Raw genomic sequence first — 23,498 nt, forward strand, 5'->3', positions numbered from 1 at the left:
CGTATCTTATGAAAAATTCACACAAATAGCTTTTTATAACCACGGTGTATCAGGCATTTGCTTATTGTTCGCATTCATTTTGTTCGATTATATTTGACAGCTTAGCTGTCAGTGACGCAAAAATCGCATTCTACGTGCCCATGGAATCTATGGCATGCTTTGCCATCACTCCGGGATGTCCGGTCGCGCTCTATTATTGGTCACGTGATCTTCTGGAGACTCTAAAACGATTAGTTTGGATTTGTTCATCTCGATATTTCAACTTCAGAATCAAATTTTATCTAGATGAGCCCAGTTGGAGATTTCGGAGGCACCACGCCCTAGTCGAACAAAAATCACGCCCAATCAAGAAAAAATACAGAATAGAAAAAGCGTTAAATCCTTTTGATATGTCGACATTAGTTGCGACACGCCGAGCTAAAAGGCGCCTAGCAATTGATTGACCGACGCTTATTTCAGAAATCTTTGACATTTAGGTGAAAATTAAACCCGCGGTGTTTATCGATATGCAAATATGGCAATCGAACGATGAGAATGAGTAAAGATGTTTTGAATTGTTCCCGCATTCCGCGGCATGTACCTCGTTTACTATACGACGACATTACGCGATTCTGTGGCTCCGGTGACTTTATCGTGTTAACGTTGCACGGTTAAATGAATAAAGACGCTCGAATTCAGAACAATTCATCATCATCAGCTTAAATTTCAATAAAGCTAATAACATCGGTCGTTGCCGGATTGATTGAAAATTAATCATTACGTCGCATGTTTATTGCGGAAGCATGTGCGCTTGTGCGCTTTCCAAACGACGTCAAAGATAAAAAGTCGACGATATTCTCGTTACTGGGTCACTGGGCCGTAACTCAATAAGTCATGTACTATATTTCGTGCTTTCTGTTAATAGTTAATTGATAACTACTAGGGCTATGTGTGCACGGCAATTTTCTTACAAGGTCGGTGGCCAGCATCACCATTAACCCCCTCTAAGTAACAATAATATTTTATGCCCTCGTATCCGGTACGTACATGGACTAGGAAACCTTGTTCCGGCTGAGACCGTGTTACTTTTGTTTCAATGTTTTGCGTGACTTGGAATGACGATCAGAAAATCATGACAGTGATTACTGCGACTTAATGGGACAAAGATAGACATTAATTAGGCGATTTACTGCTCTGAAGACATGGAACAACCATTTCGCTATCAGTTCGAGGGTATTTTATCACTAGATCACACTAGTTAAAACACCAGGCTCCCTTAATGTTGACAATCTGATGCGATCGAACAGCGGATGATCGCCGAGTTTATTATTTGAACCCCTCAACGCAACGCTGTTATGTCTATAGTTTTCTGAGAGTAAATTGGACTAAATCGATGTAACAGGGTGCTCTGATCACAAAATGAAAAAGTGGCAAATTGAGAGAGAGCGTGCGTTAACCGATTGAATACAATATGAAATGAAATATCAGGTGTATATCAAGTTTAATAATGCACTATATTTCAAGGTCCATCAGGTGAGTGTAAGGATCGGCAGTCTAGAGAATATTGAACATCGTAGAAATTATAACCACTAAAAAGCTCGAAAATGCAAGTGTGAACTAAGTATACCAATCTACAAAGTGTCACAGGTTGTAGGCGAAAGCTATTCGTACTGTTTTGTTATTCAATCGGGGTCCTGCGATCTCACAGTAATTCACGGCGTTGATGGCTGTCTTATGTAAATCCTACAAGATATTTTACTGTTCTCACCTGAATCTGAAATGAGCTTTTTACGACTTCCCTCATTTCTCGCACCGTCTCCACTCGTTCTCACGCCGTTTCGTGTGATGTCACGATGTTCAATTCAGGATGACGTGCGATGAAAATACGGTGACATTTACTACCGGCGCTTGGAAACTAGAATGTTTCTCAAAGGTGCGAATGTAATTTTTAATCATCTACGTAGAGGGTATTTGTTTAAGCTTTATTGATAATGCTTTTTTTCAAATATCGTATTCATATCACGAAGTTCCGGATCGATGACGCGTCCTTGCAATAAAATAATCATTGATCTCAAGGTCTCAACCGCGTGACAATTTATTAAAGTGAAGTGACGCGTGTCACGCGTTTCGTGCGAAACTGCCTATGATTTTATCAATTCCGTGCAAATTCTGAAATTGGATACGAAACATGATCGATGCTGCTAGTAATTTTTCAGTTCGTCGTCAGAACTATAGGCGGAGCGGGGCTCATCGTGTCTGGTACGATATAGTTGATGAGTCTTTAGATTATTGAGCGCACCCCCGACAAGATCGAGTTCATCGAGTAACCAAATATTCAAGACGTAAAAAATGTAGAGATAATTTTTCAATTTGTAACCTGTCAACTGTGTTCTACAAGGAAACGCGATTGGATTTCCAGTTAGGATGTTCGTACGGATGGCCAATCGCGTACTATCATCAATCATTATTGTGAATTTTGTCTCCAGGTCAGTGAGACAATAATTCCACCAACAATGGTAACATTTTTCGGGATCAGGACATATTATTTTCGATTCTCAAGGTTTGATGAGTTCATGTTTCACGCACGTGCTATTATTAGAAATATCCGCCAGCGCGTGAAAACCTATACCCCAACCAATTCATCTTCTTAGATTTTTTAAAGGTCATGATCGCGAAGCAATTCCATTTTTACTTTTCATTATCCACTGCTGTCACGCCTGATGATCGATTCACAAGAAACAAGGCGGGATTAATGTGAACATTTGTTGTGGGTGTTTGTGGTCGACAAGCAAAGAAATTACATAATCCTGTTCCATTAACGATCAGCCGATGTAGATTCAGGAAACAGATTAGAAGAAATGCCCGAACGACTTAAAATAACCGTCATTTTCGCATTATTTTCTCACGGTTGATGGCCGTCGACCGTTTCGTGAATTAATTCGTTGTCGCTTTTACAATAAGTCTCATTTATTTGAATTAGGTTGAAGCCGTATTCAGCACGTTTCGAGCGCTCGCATTTTCTGATATAAGCAATGAACCATGGATGATCAAAACCTCATTTCATTAGTGAAATTTGAGATGCCGCGACTGCTACAACGGTATTCGGTCCAGTTGAATACGCTGATGTTATCCGAAAAAGTTGAGCGAAGACTTTAAGGGTCAACGTGTTTTTTTCTGATATGAGTGATAAACCACGTTGGCCTGAATGCTGTTATCACTAAAGGTCTTCACGTGAATGACTGGAGATGTTCGTGCTCCGACTGTCAAACTCCCATAGGGGTAATAGCTCGCCTTTTATCGAAGTTGCAGTCGGAGTGCGATTAGGCATTTGTCCAGTTGAGGTGTTTTACATAACGTGTCGGCCACGATTAACGCTAACGCGTTTCTGCATATCGTGCTGGGAATTCTTTAATTAAAGTTGAATAAATCAACATCTGTAATGTGAAAGATTATGTAGTAATCATCAAATGTACTGTTCCCTGTGCTCCTTTGCTCTTAAATTGACTCCCTATAGTTGAAAGCACATCATTTTTACAACACTTTTGGGAATCGGTTGCATTGCCTTTTGAAAGGCATTTCAATGCATTCACCATAAAATTTCGTTTTCAAAGGTGATTGAAAAATATCTCCTTTCCGTCGTGGCTTTCAGGTGAGCGAATCGTTATGGCGTTATTTAAAATGAATGGGAGCTCATTGAAAGTACTAGTAAATCTAAATTTGAAACAAATCTAATGTAGGTTTTGTTATGAACTTTAAGCCTATACGGACTACTTCAAAAACATTATGCGTTCACAAATGAAGTTCCGCTTAATTTCTAAAAGCCATTTTTCTTTGAGGCATTTTTCTTGATACGTGTCAAAAGACACATAAGTTTATCTTCACTATGGTTATCTATAACACCCCTAAATCAACTTCAAATCTTAATCCCATGGATCCTTGCGCACTGTACCGATAAATACGATTGCCACAACTGAGATGTTCAAGAGGAACGGAGTTGCTTTTTGAGCGGAATATCTTAACTGAGATAAAGTCCTGTATCATATACGGGACTCAGTAATATCCCTGATCTGTGAAAGTTCGCCTTTTTGATCCGAATAAGCCTTTATTTCAGCTCGCGTATGACCGTAAACCAGAGAAAACTTCATGAGTTTCTGTGATAACAACTCGGCTCACTTGTCAATCAGAGACAGCCTATCGATTGGCTCATGCTTCAAGTTTCTCATACAGCTGCTGAATGATTCATTAAATGTCATATATATTGGACATTACCTGCTTGCCTGATCCGTAACTGATACACATCGATCACCACCTGATGAATCTAGTTATTTTCAAGCTGAGCAATCACAATTTTATGATTCATATATATCGGAAAGAAATCTCACTGTCACTCATGACATACCATTTTGTAACTATTCTGGCATACTGAAAACTTGCCTCTGAACATTTGTTTCCAGTAAGTCTGCTAGGCCTATTTGTGTTCGTGAACTGTGATTTCGAAAATTAAAGGTACAACAAACCTTCAGCACCATCCAGATGACCCTTCAGTAATTGTTATTGGAGGTATCTAACGTAGGTGAGAGGCAACGTCATTTCTTTCATCATCTCTGTTACTAACGACCTCATCCCTGAACAATAGCCTTTATAATTACCTTTTCATTAGATGCAATCATTTTTGGCTTTCGAAGCGGAGACTCGGATCTTAGAGATAATGCTTCTACTTACTTAACGACGGAACCAAAAAGATCTTCACGTCCACAAAATTGGTATTGGTCATTTCTGAACGCACCATCAACTTCCTCATTCCCGAAGCGCGTTCGGGTGAAAATGATGAAGCCATTCGACGACTACTTGACGTTCAAGGGTCAAAGAAGGTTTATGGGCAAATAATGGTTCGTAACTCTGAGGCTTATAGCGTCACGAAAATGCATGTTGCCTTTAAAGAAAACAATGGCTGAAATTTAGCGATCATTCGAAAGCGGAAAATCATTGTGGTGAATTATTTCTTAAGGACGGTGTGTGAATTGAGAAAACCTGCTCAGTGGCAATAGATTAGAAAACACGTTAAGTAACACCGACTCGTATTCCTTCTAATCATGAAAAGTATCTTGCATAATTCTTACGTATCCGGGCTCCGTTTCTTGACGGTGGTTATAATAACCTTGGAGAATAGCTTAGTGATTGATTTAACAGTTTGGCTGTATCGGTTGGTTATAAATAATTCAGTCTCAACAAACCTCTTGCAAGTGGATGTTAGATCGAATTTCAGGTGTTGGCATAAGCAGAATCTATCAGATTTACTTGCATTCGTTCAGCGACCCTTTATCGGATAAAATGTACATATATGCATATCGAATGTAGAGTCAACTTGGCTAAATGGCTCGCTTAGTAGCTCAATAGTTTCTTCGATAAAATCGCCTCTAATTTCCGATGCATTTGTAAAAGTTCTACTGTATTGATGTTTATCTTCGTGAGAATTTCGTAGCTTTGACGCAGTTTATACGGTTTTCAAAGATTCTCGCTAAATCGATGGTGGATTTTTCAGTCACGCTTGAGGAATAAGTGGAATTCCGTATCTATATGTCAGGAATTCTGTCTGATTGATTGAGCGGTGGTTGGCTTACGGTGCCGTCATTTTTGATTATTGCAACATACGTGTTCGACTGTATTCAAGTTATTCTATTTGACTGAACTGCTATTTGTAGAACGCACAAGATATATAATGTATTACAAGTTTGCTCTAAATCATTCGCAAAAAGGTTAAAAGGCCTATTTATAAGGGTATCTATAAATTGTGTAAATTTGATACATTTTCCAAGTATCCATATTTCGAAGAATTGAATGCAATCCCAGAAACTAATACCAAAAGCGCGAAATGAAAAGAATATGAAGTATCCAAACAGATGCATTTTCTGATCCCACTTAATTGTAAAAAATGTAGACGCCAGATCGAGTTGTCGGACAGAATAATTTTCTGACGTTGACAGCAGTAGAGTAGAAGCAGTTAGACATATCTAGCTGCAGAGATCATCATTCATCAAATTAACATCTGTCAACATTAGAAAGAAAACATGAACGTTCAGGATTGATGTCGTCTTGATGAGCGTTTAGTTTGTAATATCATATATTTTGTCGTGTAAAACTTTTATTAGTTTTAGGGATTAGATTTCGACCTTGGCTAACTTTAGACCGAAGGCTCCGTTACTCCACGCTGTTTTGCGTAAGTTAAAGTAAGGGGTCAGTTTAGGATTAATTACTGCGCTCATGTTAGCTCAAGCTTTTCGGACATTCGCTTCCAACCAAAGGTCTAATCAGACTAACGTTTTGCCGCAACTGATGCCAAATTAACAGAATTGCGCCGTGGGTTTATTAACATGCCTGGAACACCTGGCTTTCCTTCTATATCCCCTAGTTTCAACAGCTTAAATCGTGTTTGTACGCGAGCTACGAGTAAATTAATTAAAACATTTTGCCAACGAAGCAGATAAGCATGCTCTCAAATAGAACTGCAATCCTGTTACTATATCCATGCTATATAACATACATGCACCTTATTTCGTATGATTTGGCAAAAATACGGAGATACAAATTGATAATGATTTCTGAGTTCGTCATGAAGACGCTGTGTGTAGTAAACACGAAGAGTCCACATAATTTGATATTGGCAAACAATCTTTTTATGAATAAAAGTATTCTTGCCATCAATTACGGCCCAGTGACATAAAAATGGGTAAACAACCAGGAAATTAATCGAAAAGTCATTGAATCGAGGCTATTTTCTGAACGAGGCAACGGCAATCGCCATCACGATACAATATTCATAATTAAACTTGAGCAACATTGTCGAGCTTTCTCCAAAGAGGATATAAATTGAATTTTCGTGTCGACTACTTCACTCGCATTTAGCAAGGCAATGCCATCAGAAAGCTTTAGTTGTAGTTTTCATCGGTGAACAGTTTCCTGGTACAGGATATATTCGGCACGTACTGAGGTGAAACACCGCCTTTCCAGATACCAGAAACAAATTCATTTTAATCCAATGTCGCAGATTCAGAATAATGCGCATCATCATATAGCTGTTCGTACATAAGTGTAATACGTACGGTAAGATGCGGAACATGTTCAATTTGTCAATGTAAGCATGTAGCTACAGTCTGACTTACTTCTGTAATTCAACATTTCTAGCCTGATTTAAAGATGCGTGTATAGTCAGGTACGTATAATCTACCCAACATTGCATAACAGATGATTTATATGCGATAACTATGGTATAAATATTGATAATGTATGCCATTGTTCTGGTGTACATCAGCATATACATATAAATGTTGTATGTTACTTCTTACAAACAGCGAAATAAGTTTTTTGCTTATCCGACAAGTTCTAGTAACAGCACTGTTCCAAGGTCGAAGACTAAAACCTACCGATGCTGCTTTATAATCATGTCTTTAGCCCGATGAAAAATCTTTGTGTCAAAAAGCTTTTCTCTTTTCTCCTTTCGTCTGTCTCTTTGATACGATTTTCATATACATATATAGACCACGCTATCAGATCGTTCATCCAATCAAACATTCTTATCACGAATCACGACATCTGAAGCATTTTCTTCAATTGGATTGCTGTTAATCTTGAAAAGAAACTTAATAACATACCGTCACTGGAAAGCTGAGTATTCGGTATTTAATCATCCTAACACGATAGAATAAAGACGAACGAACATGAAAGGCTTTCTCCGATCCTATCGGGTATAGTCGGGCGAACAAGTTAATTTCGTAATATAGCGTTTAGAGTCAAATGTCACATATTGCAATTATTCACGATAGTTAAAATGGAAATTTTATGTACGTGTCTCATCGACAGTTAAAGTGAATGATAGCGAATGCGCGTGTGTGGTGATGCGACGATTCATTGTGTGTTTAAACAGTCGCTGCTTTACTGCCGTTTTCAGTGATACGGCAAGAAATATCATATCGTAAACGTTATGTGTTGATTTATTGAAGAGCAAAACCGCAAAGGCGACGTTATTGCCGCCGAAACTAATCCATCAGAAAATCGCCAAGTCGGATGGACAGAAGGAAATCGACTATCATTCATCAGGTTTGGGTGCAGATCAGTTGGCCGCTAGCTGTAATAGTGTGGCAAAAATGAATGAGCTATGGTAATTATGTCAACGACGTTTATGCCGGGGCCATTAGCGGTGAATAAACGGCAAAAATGACTTTAAAAAAGGACGAGAGACTCTCATCATTGATAAATACTGGATATATGCCTTGTAACGAGAACCTATTTTGTCTGACACCACATATATCGTTGAGTTGGAATGAATTCTTGAGCCACTTTTATAAATTGAAACGTTTCTTCCTTCGCAATGGAGATGGTTCATTCTGTTTTATCATGCCATACTTCACCAAACGAAGAAATTCTTTATTCGAGTAGAGCATTGTTCCATTAGTTTGTAATCGGATACCCGAGATGTCTCACTATAACATTACACAACTGTAACTAATAGGATGATGTCCTTTTTGTACTGTTGTTTTCGTCGGGGGAAATCATTGTAATATGTAGAAATGAGTGAGGATTCTCGGCATTGCAACAGTATCGATAGATTATCAAGGAGCAATAGCGCCGTTACGAACACACAAATTGCCGATGTCGAGAACTTCGATGGTTTGAGAGCTAATTAGATGAGAACGAATGAAAACAAAAAGGCTTTTCATCTTAGTAGACATTTTACTTTCCTCTTCGTATCTTGTACGATTATTCATTTATGTGGATCTTAATTTCCGGTCGTGTTGAAAGCGACTCGACACAAATGTTGCAATTAGTTTTTCTGGGAATTATGCAGGGAGGGGGTAATGAAATGGTTTTTAGAACGAAGCACTGTAATCAGATAATTGAATAAATTCGAAAACAACGGGGGAACTGCTGTCCCGTTAGATGAATTATCAGCATACCCTTCAAAATCCTATTTACCTCATCGGGAATTAATTTGTAAATCGTCTAGTATTCTATCTTGCCATTTATAAAAGATTTTGGTGATAGGTATTGATTTTGTACAAAATGAATTATGAAATCAGCAAGATACAAATCTATCTTACTTTCTGTTTGTTCCCTGCAGTGGTCTTTAATAGTTTTCTCGGAAAATATTTTCAAAAACCCGTTTCTTGGGCATGTTGGTTCTTTCGTGCGATGTTATCGTCACTTTCATTGAAATGCCACAACAGTGTGGTAGAAAGCCATTACGGCGTTTTGAATTTGAGACACCGAGGTGGGCGAAATCTGTTAGTTAAATGCATCGACACAAGTTTGCATGTACTGTGACCATAGTTACAAGTTATTAGATTGAATGGATATTCATCAAAATTTCCGGTTCGAAATAGGTGTTAGCGCGTAAACCCAATGGAGTTTATCGAGTATGTGCACAATCCGCTTATGAATGCATTCACGGTATAATTATCTTTATATGCCCTAAAAATGCCATTAACTTTACTTAATCTCAATCCATCCTAATCGATACGTTGAATCGTGTTACAATTAGGATTTATTAGTCCGTAAATTTCTTGAAGCAAATACAAAAATGCATTATTCCCATGAAAGTCAAAATTTCTATAACACGTGCATTCTTGATATACCTACACTACCTATTACACCACCTACTCTTTTTAAAACCTGATCATCAGGCTGTAAACGAGTATACTATATCGAATAAGCGAGGTCGCATTCTCGTTATTATAAAAACATTTCGATGCGTATCTTTTTTGCTTGCATCATGTGTACGTGGGTATATCGACGCAACGAAGGAAGAATAGCATTATGAGGTAGCGTTACCGAGTCAGAAAATGTGCTGCTAAGGTGAAATAATGTTGAAATGAATCGCTACTATTTCAAGATACATAAATAAATTGACAATAAAACGTATTTTCCGAGCGAACGAAATGAGAATTACCACTACACAAGCCGTCGTATTGGAACAATATTTCAAAGAGGTATAAACAGCGTTGAAAATAAACTATTAATAGATTTTGGTTCTTCATTAATTCTAGATTATCTAACTAGTTCCAGATAAGACTTGGTATTTGCGCTATCATTAACCTTTGCTGTAGGCGGCAATTACTACTCAGACAGCACTTCAAAGACATCACGTATAAGTCGTAAAACCCGTGTATCACGTCGAAATGGCGACCGATACCCTAACGTCCGGTACTTAAACCTGTTTGCGTATTTATGTCCAAGGGTGAGAGGTGAACGCAGCCATTAGTATCGGGGACTAGACATATTAAGGCCAGAGTAATATAATAAATCCGTGGATGAAGAGATGTCAGTTTCGAAGATGAAATCAATAGAAATCTTATTCATTTATCATTCAAGAGTCTACGAACTGACTTCTACTGACTTCCATTTCTGGTAATAGATAGAGGACCAAGAATCATTATCTGGTTTCCTGTATAATATTAATTGAGGTTTCATCTGCCCTCGAATTTCTATTGATTGTTGTCTAATCATCTCAAATTTAAGTCACAGTGATGTCTCTTCATCGTGGTGTTTCATTACGAAGTGACGTCACACTGGCTAATATTGCACATAGAAAATAGTGGAGACGAATGAGTTAATTTTTTTCGTGGTGACGATTCCGTCTATTTTGCAGGGGCAGATACAAGGTGAGGGACCTGTTTTATACAAACTATTCCTTAGTTTCTACAGACCCCTCCAGGTCTAATTTACTGTATTTTGTATTACGCTTTGTACACTATGCTGTAAATCATCTTTGAAAAATAAAGTGTTCAAAGTTCAAAGGGGGTGTATACCCCCTAAAATGTCAAGTTGCCCTGAAATTTGACGGGAAAATGAAATATCAAACTGAGCCTAAAAAGCTTAAATTCATAAGCTTGTTTTTCTGTATTTCTAAAAAAAAATGAGTTCATGTTTTCCGATGACCTTTCTTTTAGAGTGTCCTTTTAATTAGTATGATATGCTCTATTTTGGAGGTGCATCCCTCCTTGAATCAGACCCTAGGTCCGCCCTTACTTTGTCGTATTGTCAGACAAACCGCCATTGCATCGTTGTCAATATTGCATGGCCATGAAACGGTGTAAAGCACTAAAAAGTGTACCGATTCCATTAACTAAAGCTCAAATGAATAACGAATTCCATATCGTCGTTTCAATTGAATGAATGCCTGCAACGCATAGTGTTATTAACGACCAAATGCCGTTGTGATAATTTTGGTAAACATAGAGCCGCTATGCGGGCAAATATTAGAGAACTTTATTGGATGAAATCTTCCTGCTCGAAGTTAATTTACGTTTTGTTTGCAGAAATCCAGAAAATCCACTGTTGCCTAGAGCGGAAGTAACGTTGTTTTCAATGGACATGGCCACCGGAAGGGGTACCGATTGCAGGAAATTGAAAAAAACACATGATACGATAATAACCAAAAACTCCAAACGTTAATTCGCGAATGTGTGTTTACTTTCTCCTCATCAGCAAGCTGACAACGACCATTATCGGATTATTCAGGAATTGATAAGCACAAAGAACACTCGCCATGATTCACTTTAACAACCTGTATCGCTGTTGTGATTCTGTGCGTAAAATGAATGAACGGCGAATGTTCTGATTAGAGCACATTTTCTATCATCGGGGAACCCATCGACGAAGAAACAGCTGTTATACTAACCATGTTAACCATGGACTCTAAAACGAATTCATTCTAGAGTCCATGTGTTAATGAATTTAAAATCGGCCACAATGTCTTGTAAACGGAAAACATATCCAAGTTGAATACCCGAGATTAAGTGTTCTTCATGGATGTATTTTTCAATATCCATTTTCAATATCCTTATAACGCTATCGAACGTCCATCAAGTAGTGCGTGATAATGAAGACGATTATCTGATGAAATGAATGTTTAACGCTTGGAATGTTCATAAAATCATAGCCGTAATTTCATTAACTAACGTCATCACCAATTTCCACCGAAAGGTATTCGTGTCGCAGACACCATGAATCCCTCGCAGATTATTGGATGGTATAAGTAAGATGCAACTCACTAAATACGTAGGTAATTATTTCAAAGAAAAACTCGTATCAACACCAATACTAGAGGTACAAGTTCCTGATGGATCTTTGATCGAATAAATAGCAAATTTGCAATCTATTTGATCGGTGGTAAATCAACCATCTTTATTGTGAAAGCACCTCGGGTGTCTGTTTTTCAGATGCTGCATCGAACGATGTTTGTTCTCAGTGATTGCGATGAAAATTGAATAACAAATCCACGTGAAAGTTATTCTCACGAGGTTAATATTCGACAGGGCATCCTACATTATCTGTAAAATTTCAGCTCGCCCAATCCGATGCGATAGGATTACCGCTACCGGTTAAGGAAGTGCAAGTCTATTGAGGTTTCGCGTGGGTAAGTATACGTTTTTAAATTTCAGTCGATTTACAGCTAGCGAGAAAACCCGCGAATGCAATCACTATCAATTATTCAGGCTAATAGAACTTGTATTGAATCTTCGAATAAGGAATTAACTGTGCAAACCACATCGGTGAATACAAATATACGCACAAAATAGGACTACGTTGTAAACCGATATAGATAGACTATGATGGATTACTGAAATTGCCGGCCATTTGGCATCAAGATAACTATTCACCTGTGCGTTACATGGCTGACCCGTAAAATGAGAGGATAAGCATTAATTAACGTTAGGAGAATAATTATCAGGGAGAAATGTATATAAATATATAGTATAAATATATATATATATATATATATATATATACTGACGAGCAATTTTCTCCCTGGTTGGCTGCACACCTTCCGTATCAAAACTATCAGAAGCCAACTTATTATTCCCAAGGTTTTAGGCAAATGGTCTCTCAAGTGCTCCGCTAAATGGCATCATTTGTATAAAATGCCTCAGCCGCATTTGTGCGCACACGTTTAACTGCATTGATCTTTACGTGAAGTATTTTACAACATTTTGAGCAATTTTGTTCATGCCCTTCGGAATCGGAAAAGTAGTGACTAGATATTTCAAGATTGATCAATTAGTCAAGTCCTTTCATGCAACCGAAAGGGAGCTGACGATAAATCAAAGGAAGTAGTCTGGAGTCTTTCGAAATATCGTCTAAGTCCATTATTGCCTGCGTGATCCATATGTCTACAAGAAGAAATAGATTTCTGCAAAGAATCTATATAGCAAAGCATTTAAGCTGTGGAAATAATGTCGCACCAGTACTGTGTATCGGGTACTTTCGTGGACGAAATCTGCCTCCACAAATATATTAATGGCAAAGTTTTAATGAAAAATGCCATGGCTTTTTTTTCGAGTCGGAGTGGCGCATCAATTTGACGGCAATATATTTGAGATACTTGAATCTCTCGTAAATCACATTCGTGTGAACGAATTTTTGAAGTGCCATAAGAACCGCTGTGGATATTGTGGAGCCAATCAAATAAACGGAATACTGATGGATTCGTGATTGCGTAAAAGAATATAAAACTTTGAAAACCGTATTATCAGAATTCGGTGCCTCGCGTAACATATCGGGAGAAAATCTACAATCTACAAGATTCGTTGTCGTTCTGAAAATTATGACTTCAGGCTTTTGATGAATCGCGCGTGATTCACATTCAAGCGCTCAGAAAATTGATGAATAGTCCAAGAGTCGTTAAAACGTAATTCTACTACGAAGAATAGGATAATTACGTCGTGCAAGTCGTAAACCTCACTCAAATATTTCGAAATCACGAGATAATTCGATGAAAATTAATTGTGCTTGGCGAGGCTGGCTTTCTTTATTCGTTTTGCTTGTTTGACTTTTTTTTATTTTCGCTCGAGCCATTTTTCAACGTCTTTGAAATCGAGTTTTATCAATGAATACTGTGGCAAACACTTAATATAATTGTACCCGTTCCCATAACGTCAACTCATAAATCTCTTGTGGATACTTTACAAATCATCTTTTAAAAAATCCCGACTTTGACATCACAGATTATGTAGTTTATTCGGTTACTTATCCTATCCTGGGTCTATATCCAATAACACTTTGGACCGTAGAACTCATATTTCCATAAAATTATACCAAATGAACTGCGATGAAATTATATATGCCGCAACACTCTCTCAGCCGCACATCATTAATCAAATTCAGAGAATACCCATTTCATCTATTTTATCCAGGGAATTGGAAATACACTTCTACAACATACATATTTCAGATAGAGCTTTAGCACAATGGCAATTAATAAGCTTCGATAATAAAAACATTTGATTGTTTGTTACATTATTTATAAATATGGAAAATACGAGCATTTCTGAAATGAAGATATGAACATCCTATGTTCATTCATCGAACGACTTTCACATGAACAATGGCAAACTAGTGATCATTTATCTAACCCGAAAGAGACGTGAGGTCTTCTTCAGAAAATCGAATTTATCGCAATCCTGTCAGCCAGATCTTGTTAGCAGCTTTGTGTCAAGTAAAGCAGCTAGTGCTGAGCATATTTGCAGTCTAGCAGGCAATGACATTTCATTCAATTTGCAAAATAATATTTGCCGTGGCTTTATTGGGAACTTCTTGGCGAGAAAGTCTACAGATATAGTTTTTTCGAGCAATAATCTTTGGCGTTATTTCGGTATGAAGTAATACGCATTGGTAACGAAACAATAGGTCACAACGACTATTAGTTTGTCTCTCCCAATACAATACTTTAAAGAACATTTATTATTAGATGCCTTCGTGTTTACTGGTTGAATACATCAAGGGTATCTATCAAATCGTCTGATACGTGACATTTCCGTCCATAGCCAGTGGTATTAATTTCCTCCCGTTCAGATCCCATTTATTTGTTTTCGTTGACATGTGAACATAATGCGAATACAGGTAGAAACACGCCCAAAACATGTCAGTTTCACTATTCTGTCAATTAAACCACCGTTCGGTTTCTTACCGCAAGGACTTCGATGGATAACCCAGGCTATTTTTTAAATTTTCTTCTTCAAAACGGTACACATTAGGCCCTATAGCATACCCAACGTTTCTTATTTTTTGTTTTTTTTGCCACTCGTGGCCGTCTAAGAAGAAAATAAGATTGTCATCATATTGAATATCATTCCTAGTAGTGTTCTTATCTTTTATCTGATATCGAATTTTCCTCAAAGGGCCATTCAGACTGGTAACCGAATTGTCAGGACTTTTGACGTGAACGAGGCAAACAGAATGATGTCGTTGTAGAGCAACTGTGTCTGTCATCATCTGTTTTCTTGGAGATTATTGATGATAATGTCGCAATATGGCCGAATCCGTCGGAAACACGACTAAAACATTCCAATTAATTGCATCAAATCATTGATTAAATTTCCTGACAAAAAAGACACCGAGCACAATCAATCATTTCTAAGAAACTATCAGACGTAGAAAATACCAAGATAAATGGGCACTGATGTTTCAAATTTGAAAAGGAATTGCAGCGTTGAATTCCACAAGTTAAAAAGTATACCGTTGAAATTTAGTTTTGTCGATAGGATGCCTAAGATAAATGCTAAATGCGAGTGACCTTGACCTCAGGTCATTATACGAGGACCTCGTGGCAAATAGGAAATCGTTCGATCGAGTGGAAGATCTGAAAAGAAAAGTTCCAAGCGTAAAGAGATATGAGAAATGCAAATCAATCATGAACTTCATCGAAGATATCTGCATTCTGGAATGACACGCAAATGAGAGTACATGCTTCTCTTGTTTGTCCGTCCCTTAAACCGCACAGAAATCTATCGTCAAGAAAAAAGAAATTGCACGCATAAATTATTCATGTCCCTCGTCATTTGCAACGCAAAGTCGTTACACAGCGGTTTCAGGGGAGACGGTACCTCCCAAAAGCAGTTGTCAATAAAGATAATTAAAGATTATAGTTCACAAGATTTGGAAAATTGTCTCGCATAAATAACAGAGCGTTTCAATTTGTCTTTGCCCATTGAGTATATATCTATTCGTGAATGAATTCAGTTACTTCAGTTTTGTTTTTTTCAGCGTGAACAACGCGTGGGAGTTTAGCCGTCCATTATACACGCATTTTTAAACTCTCCGATTGACTGGACTAAAAATAATGTCTGGAATTTTCACCTACAAACTGCTGAACGGAGTAGACGTATGAACGTGCTGTAATGAATCCACGTATAAGCGTGCATAAATTCTCAACTCAGCGAGAAAGCCAATCGAATGAATCAAGCAAAATTCACTTAATTCCTGGGTGAAATCACTTCAGGACACGCATAGAAACACATCCTAATTGACTTGCGTGGAGTTAAATGCCTTAAATTTGAGTCAAATAGACCAAAGGGTGTAATCAGTTTCAACTGAACAATGTACGCTATACCAATCAAACTAATGGACAAGAGCGATCCATTTCCAATATTGTCCTGACCTTTGAATGATGTTACTATGGCCACGTACACAACTGGATCGTAACCGATGCGAGTTTTTTCAGCTTTTCTAATTATCGAGATGCAGAGTGATGATGATGCATTTTCAACGGAAAAACCAAATAGATTGACCTTCTCTGTTCCTTCGATTAAGAGACGGATTTCCATTACATATGGATTTAGCGAAAGCGTCTGCCCGGATGATAATAGCGTATAGATTGAGTCTATGTCTGAGCTTTATATGAAAATGCCCACGGAAATGGATATTGGCTTCTAAATATATATCCGACAACTTGTAAATACCCAAAATCATATTAATGACAAGCGATAAAGAATGTTTTTCGACCGTCCTCTTATCTGGAATATGACAAAAACGTTTTTTACGTATGCAAGTAATTGGTAGACGTCGTAAGGAATTTATAGTTCCATTAGCGGTTTCACGACACAGCTCGTTAATTGATCGTCATACTTCTAGACGGTTGATGGAAATAACCGGGAAAAAGAGGGCAAGAATTCCCTTCGTGACTGTTGACAGAAATACAAATGATAGAAAGTAGTTGTTCTATTCATCGGCATTTGGTTAAATCAGAAGATTCAGTGTCAGACTAGTGGCTTTAACCTCATTTCCGGTGTATAGCGTGTTGCATACCAATACTCGATACAAATGTCACCCCTATAAAGTAAGTGACTTAAATCCTAGCTGCGTCATGCATAAAATGATTAAGATTGCCTGACACTTTATCGAGGAATCGTTGCATTGCGTGTTGGATTTCTGTAAATTCGTTCCCATGACACAGTCTTCGATTTGAATGTTTCCACAATACTATCAAGTCGAATGTTATCATCGGCATTCATAAATTCTAAATTTAGGTAAGACAAAGGTGATATTAGATGGAAAAATGAACATGTTATTTCTTTCGAAATTACTCTGCACATTTGCCATGTACCCGGGAGGTGAAGGAAAACGTTTTGATCCTTTCGAATTTCATTCACGGGTAAATAACCTGAGACAATTAGTTTTTCTTTGTTCGCTGATTTGCCACAAATCGTTTTATCTTCGCCATATCGATTTCCTTTCTTTATACCCTAATAAAAAGATTGATGCCAACAATTGGTTTCGGGTAACCAATAAAATGAAGCTCGCGTTTTCCTGTTGATTCGGTGCATTTGCATTGATCATACGTTTTAGGCTCCGATAATCCGAAAAGTAACCGGCAACACGAATATTGACTAGCATATACACGAGATATTCTATCTATTTTCCAATTCTTGTCTATCGGCATAAGTGTACCAGCACCGTGCAGTTCTACATGCAATCTGCCCGATTCTCACAACCAAACCGAAAGTTATGATTATTCGGTCGCTGTCATCATCAGATGTAGTCCCAGATAATCGGTTCACCTATTTCGCTTTGCTACGATATTATAGAAACAACCGATTGCTGAACACTAGTTGTGCGAAAACCACATATCCAAAAATATTCTAAGATACTTATGATTCTTTGAAATAGTCAGTTTAGTAACATGATTCTTCAGAAACCTTGCGCACATTTATAAAGGATATTTTACTTCTACATTTCAAAGGCGTTACGGAAATTACGAAAATAAAATATCTGAATAAAAGTTTTTAGGGTTTCGAGTACTAGATAATGATGCGGTTACTAAGTGCTCGGTTAGAGGAGGGAGGCGTCCATTTTTAATCGAGTGTGAGTAGTTGATTCCTGAAATCTTATCTTCCCAAGAATCCGATAAACTACGAAAATGATGCTTTCGACATTAAGATAGAGCTACGATGCTGTGATAAAAAAATAGCCGAAAAAACATAAACCGTTTGTTGGCTGATCAAGACGAAAATGGCGGATATAGATAAACTCCCTTAAGAAATATCCAAAATTGATGACGATTCAAATTAAAATCTAATCATAAACTCTATACAATCAATGAAGCTTTTAACTTTTCTTCTCTCAAAAACAGGTGGTATACCTATATACCACTGACGTGTTACGAATTATTTTTAATTTCATATTCAAATCCACTCCGGTAAATAACCTCAAGTGTGAATGGTAGGAGTTTGAGTATCAGAGAACATTTACTAAACTAACAGGTGCAGAAAGTATATTTTTAGTAGTATGAAGCTTCTTAATGAATATCTGTATGTAAATGTGCCGGGTAAATGCATACGAAGATACAATCGCTGAGGCAACGCATAAAACCTGGACGTTATATATTAGAAAATGACCACAACGGAAATGAACTTGTTTTTTATTCCTAACATATATGTGTGAGTCAACATTGATATGCATAGCTATTCGATCTTGAGCGATAAACATGGAATTACTGGTTCTTATCAAAATACGACGAATAAGTTACATTTTGATGGTGTTTGTTGAAGATAGCATTCACGTACTGATTATGGATTGTTTCGAAGGTCCATTACTGCTCTCCCCTTTTTCCCCGAAAGAAATAATTCAGTCCGTAGAAAGCTAGGTTATCAAATGCCTTTAGGTTAGAAGGATCCGATGTTGTTATGTGATAATAAAGTCTGGGAGAACAGAATCTGCTCCTTAACTAATTAATAGACAGAACCTTGGGAATTCTACTACGATTGAAGCACCTCTGGCTGGACGAAGCTTAGCATATTCAGTCCACGTTCAATTATTACAGATGATAACAGGATTTATCATCACACGATCGTCTTGAATAAGTTTCGATATTCATTTCATGCGATGTGTTGATCGAATGAAAATCTCCATCAATCACCCCGGAATAAAAACAAACAAGATCTTGCTCTTTGATGATGTAATCGTACTGGTGCGCGTTAGTTCACCCGTCACAAAATTAAAAACAAACAGAAATAGACAAGAACAAAACGTGTACATGTTCGGGGGAAATGGGAGAGCAGTTCAATTTCCTATTAATGATTCCCCGGACGGTTGGCCGGTTGTGAATACGCATTTCGATGTAAACTAACCATCAAGGTCGTCAGTAGTTCAAAACAACACGATTCGTTACGTACCCGATGATGATTGCACGTACTTTCTGGCCGTACTCATATATATCTCATTGAAAATTAGTACGAATGGAAGCAGAAAAGTACAGGGGTTATTCTTTTACACGTTCCTTTCCCAAACGAGTGACCTTTATACCCCACGATATACACGCGGCTTCCCGTGTCTATCAATTTACTAAATTTCAAACCCAGGGAAATCTCTGTTGCGTGACCTCATCTCTCAATTCGCTTCGAAATAGAAATGATTGCGATCCCCAGAGGAATCATAATGCATCAATTATTGATAAAGCCAGTTTAATATGGAGTGATATCGCGTGTAGTTTCGGTTACCTCTCCTTACGGGTTTAGTATATAAGGATGTTTAATGCATGTGATATGTTACACATGAGAGTTTTATAATGCGCAGAACAGTAACTTTACTATTTTACATACTGATAGGCCGCTACTCTTGTTTCTTCGACAATTCAACTCAGCTAATGAGTGATTGCGTGTCACTTATCCCTGTTTTCCCATTATGAAAGTATAGATAAGGCGACAGACGAATATAGAGTTGATACAATAGAAACAACATATCGCATCGCAAACGTGCCCACAATCTGCGTGTCCTCGGAGCATGCTGATGGTAATGTTTCGTCTCATGGAAATATACGGTTGTTTTTTTTACTGATCTATTATTATGACGCTGATCAATCTCTCACTCCGCATCTGGCAATAACGTGTTGCTGTAATGGAACTACTTTTCCTGGGCAAAGCTAGCTATTATTATTGACCGATGACCGATTACCCGTTAATCGCTTCCGGTAATGGGTCCTGCAATCGATTTATAGACTACAAAAAACCGCATTGAAGTTATTACGACTTATCATACACACCCATCCGAAACGAAAAAGATACCTCAAGGAACACTTAATGCCGAATAAACGTGTTGAGGATTTTGAGCACAATAAAGATGCTTTATTGGCAAAATAACGATATTTTCTCATGAATAAATTATCGAGGTGATTGTTCGTACTACAAGCAAAAGCGTTAGAAATAGGAAGACCTTTCAGATGGGGGTTGTTGTTGGTATATAAGCCTCGTCTTTGGTTTCGTCAACAGGAAACTGTGCAAGTAAATTATGTCTTGGTGTATACCCTGTTTTTACATGTTCATAATTACCGAACTAAACGAAATTGATACCACAGTAATGCAATCATGTACATAGCGTAAATATACACATTCTAGATTATTTGGGATCTACCATGCTAAGCATTATAAATATTTCACATAGCAAAAAAAGCTTTAAGGCAAATTAATGAAGAAAACTGCAAACATACTAAGTGGGGGAGATAATAAGACTAGCAGCTATAGGATGCAACGAAGGAAATGTTTCTGCTATGCATAAAATGGTACACTAGATGTGTATATAGTACTGTACGGTAAGTAGGTAGCATGCTATCTGTTTAAAGCTTGCTAAGAAAACACATCGTCCTACCTTTTCTTTACGAATTTTAAGTCTTTCATCGGAACGTATTAAGCCTCCGGTACCCAATTTAGTCTGGACAGCATTTGGTCTATGTCTTCGGACGCGGTTTTGTGCATTCGTATTTTCCACAATAACTTCCCGAAGATTGTCGATTGCGTCTATCAACCGTTCTGTTGGATCGAGATTCACTTTCACCTCGGGACAAATGTTGAGCTGTGCACTATCCCGATTTTGGCTATTGGACTCACGGGTAGATTCCGCGTCGAAAAAGTTATCGTACGGCAAATCCACAGATCCGCAGTCCTCTTCCTCATCGTGTCCAGCATAGTTGGGAGGATTCGTGGCATCGTGTAAAACAGCATTCATGAACTCGCCAGTCAGCTGGAATCGACTGAGCAACATTTATATCCAGGAACAGACTACATTTGAAACAGAATTCTCCGTAAGTATTGCGGTCGAGTTTCGCGTATTGCTCCCCTCGGGATTGCCGAAATGTTCCGACAAACGACGAAACCTAGTCACGTGACGAACAAACCGCCAGTTATTAGAGGTTTTAAGTTCCTGTCTGAATTCGTTGGGCTGTTGGCCTCAGTAGCCAGGTGAGTTGTTATCAATGCACCAAGTAATTTGCTGTAATAAAATTACGTTAGATGAATCGACCATAGCAACCTAGCCAACTGTTTGCTCTGGCAGTTGAGTGAAATCTCCAGCTCGAATACGAACGAATCAAGCAGCGAAACGTTCCATGCAACATCAGCTAAAATTTTTGTATCGGCGCTAGTTTCGCTCGATGGCTGTGGCTGGCTGGCTGGCTGGTGGTACGGAGAACGCAGAGCAGCGATCACTGCAAATGTTGGAAATACCAAATAGCTACCTGACTCAGACTGACATTTGTATACTTCGCGTAGTAGAACTGCGTATCTTTGATCGATTCGATTGCTTCTCAACGCCTCATCACCTTTAGTAATAGTAAGAAAAATATGTATGAAAAAATATATTTGTGTTGGTTGAAAGCAGTTGTGCCATCTGGCTTTCGAGATAGCTATGCACACTAATTTCTTAATAAAAATCGTTGACCATGACCTTGAAGCACGTGTTTAGGCACCCAAATACCTTCAAGAATTAGTTTGCCAGCTAATTAAAAGCCATTTAAGTCCTCAAGTATGTTATGAGTGATGAAATATTCGTCTCATTTGCCAATAAATTCGATCGGTAACTGAAGTGAAAATATAATGATGTAAGTATAAGTTACGTGAAGATAGCGTGCAACTGAGTTCATATCGTAAAGTGCAATTTTTATTTGATCGACAAAGCATTCGGTATTCAACACCCAGAGGGGTTTATGTCATTCCACGAGCTTACCGAACGGCACGGGTCTTCGCCATAAGACGGTTTTTTTTCGTCTAGAACACCTTTATACAGAAAATAGCTACGGATTTAGAAGCTCTATACGTTATGGTGCTAGATCCATCATCGATGACAATTTTGCCTGTAAGCCTATCTCAAATGTAATGAATAATATTTGACAAGTTGTTTTGCTTGGATCCCCTTATCAAGATAAATGTGTAACCATAATTTCAACTTTACTCGTGTGAATAAATAGCCTCACTAACTCACAAAAAGCCGTGGCACTGAAAATAAATTATTTAGCCGCGGTTTTTTTTCCCAGTATTTTGTCACACGCCAATTTACGGTTGAGTTACGTGATACAATCTTATGTATGGATTTATCGGACAAATCAAGAAGTGATCAATACTTAATTATGCGGATTAACGTTCTACAAAGCCAGCTCAATATATATTAATCATAACTTGACGTCAGTAGGTATAAATATATTATATGTATGTATATGCGCACATGCAGTTATGTTGTTGTCTATACACAGCCCATGTGATGAATGCATCGTCTTTTTATCTTCCACGTAATGAGCCACATTTAATAATAGAACGTATGTATATATATAGATGAACTACCGTGGGGGGACTTTCTAAATAATGTGTCCTGTTTTAGAATATTTCTAAGAATATAAATAGAAACAAAAATCTCAATCATGAATGAATTAAACACGACAGTTCGATTATCGCCGACCCATCCCCCGAAGGCTTAAATAGCCTTGTTATATGTAATGCCTAATTCGAGATGAAGCGGTTATTTTCGTCAATATATGAAACGGATAGAACCCGAATATTGACGCAGCCCGTGAGACCAATAAAGGTGCAACTGCTCGAAGAATTCACATTGATTGAGAAGGCTAGACCACAAACAAGCTAAATTTACTGATATATGAATAATTCAGAAGTCGTGGACTCGATATACAGGTCCTGCAAATTTGACACAAAAGCATGATCCACGACGTACATTATATTCATTAGGATGATAATCCCGTCCTCTGATTACACACATTCAATATGTACATCATCGTTTTGAACGGCTATTTTCATCAGTACACAGTTTTCATTTCATTATCTGCATGAAAACCTATAATACAATTTCATTACGAAATTACTTACGTATTCATGATATTAGTTTTCTCGGCCTGACATTAAACTAGATACTAATATTCACCCATTAAATTATTAATTAATTCATCTTCATTATCTATTTTATACTTCGAA

General features: G+C 37.8%; 1 protein-coding gene across 1 annotated transcript in view; it reads right to left on the reverse strand.

Moving 5' to 3' along the window:
* The window catches only part of LOC141912149 (gamma-aminobutyric acid receptor subunit gamma-3-like), a 35,606-nt gene extending 14,321 nt beyond the window's left edge, over positions 1–21,285 (reverse strand). Inside the window, exon 1 of the mRNA XM_074803369.1 lies at positions 20,893–21,285. Within this exon, the coding sequence (XP_074659470.1) occupies positions 20,893–21,285 (393 nt within the window). The remainder of the gene's footprint in view (positions 1–20,892) is intronic.
* Positions 21,286–23,498: the final 2,213 nt, after the last annotated feature.

This window comes from Tubulanus polymorphus, chromosome 1 (assembly GCF_964204645.1).
Source record: "Tubulanus polymorphus chromosome 1, tnTubPoly1.2, whole genome shotgun sequence".
Taxonomy (NCBI): domain Eukaryota; kingdom Metazoa; phylum Nemertea; class Palaeonemertea; order Tubulaniformes; family Tubulanidae; genus Tubulanus; species Tubulanus polymorphus.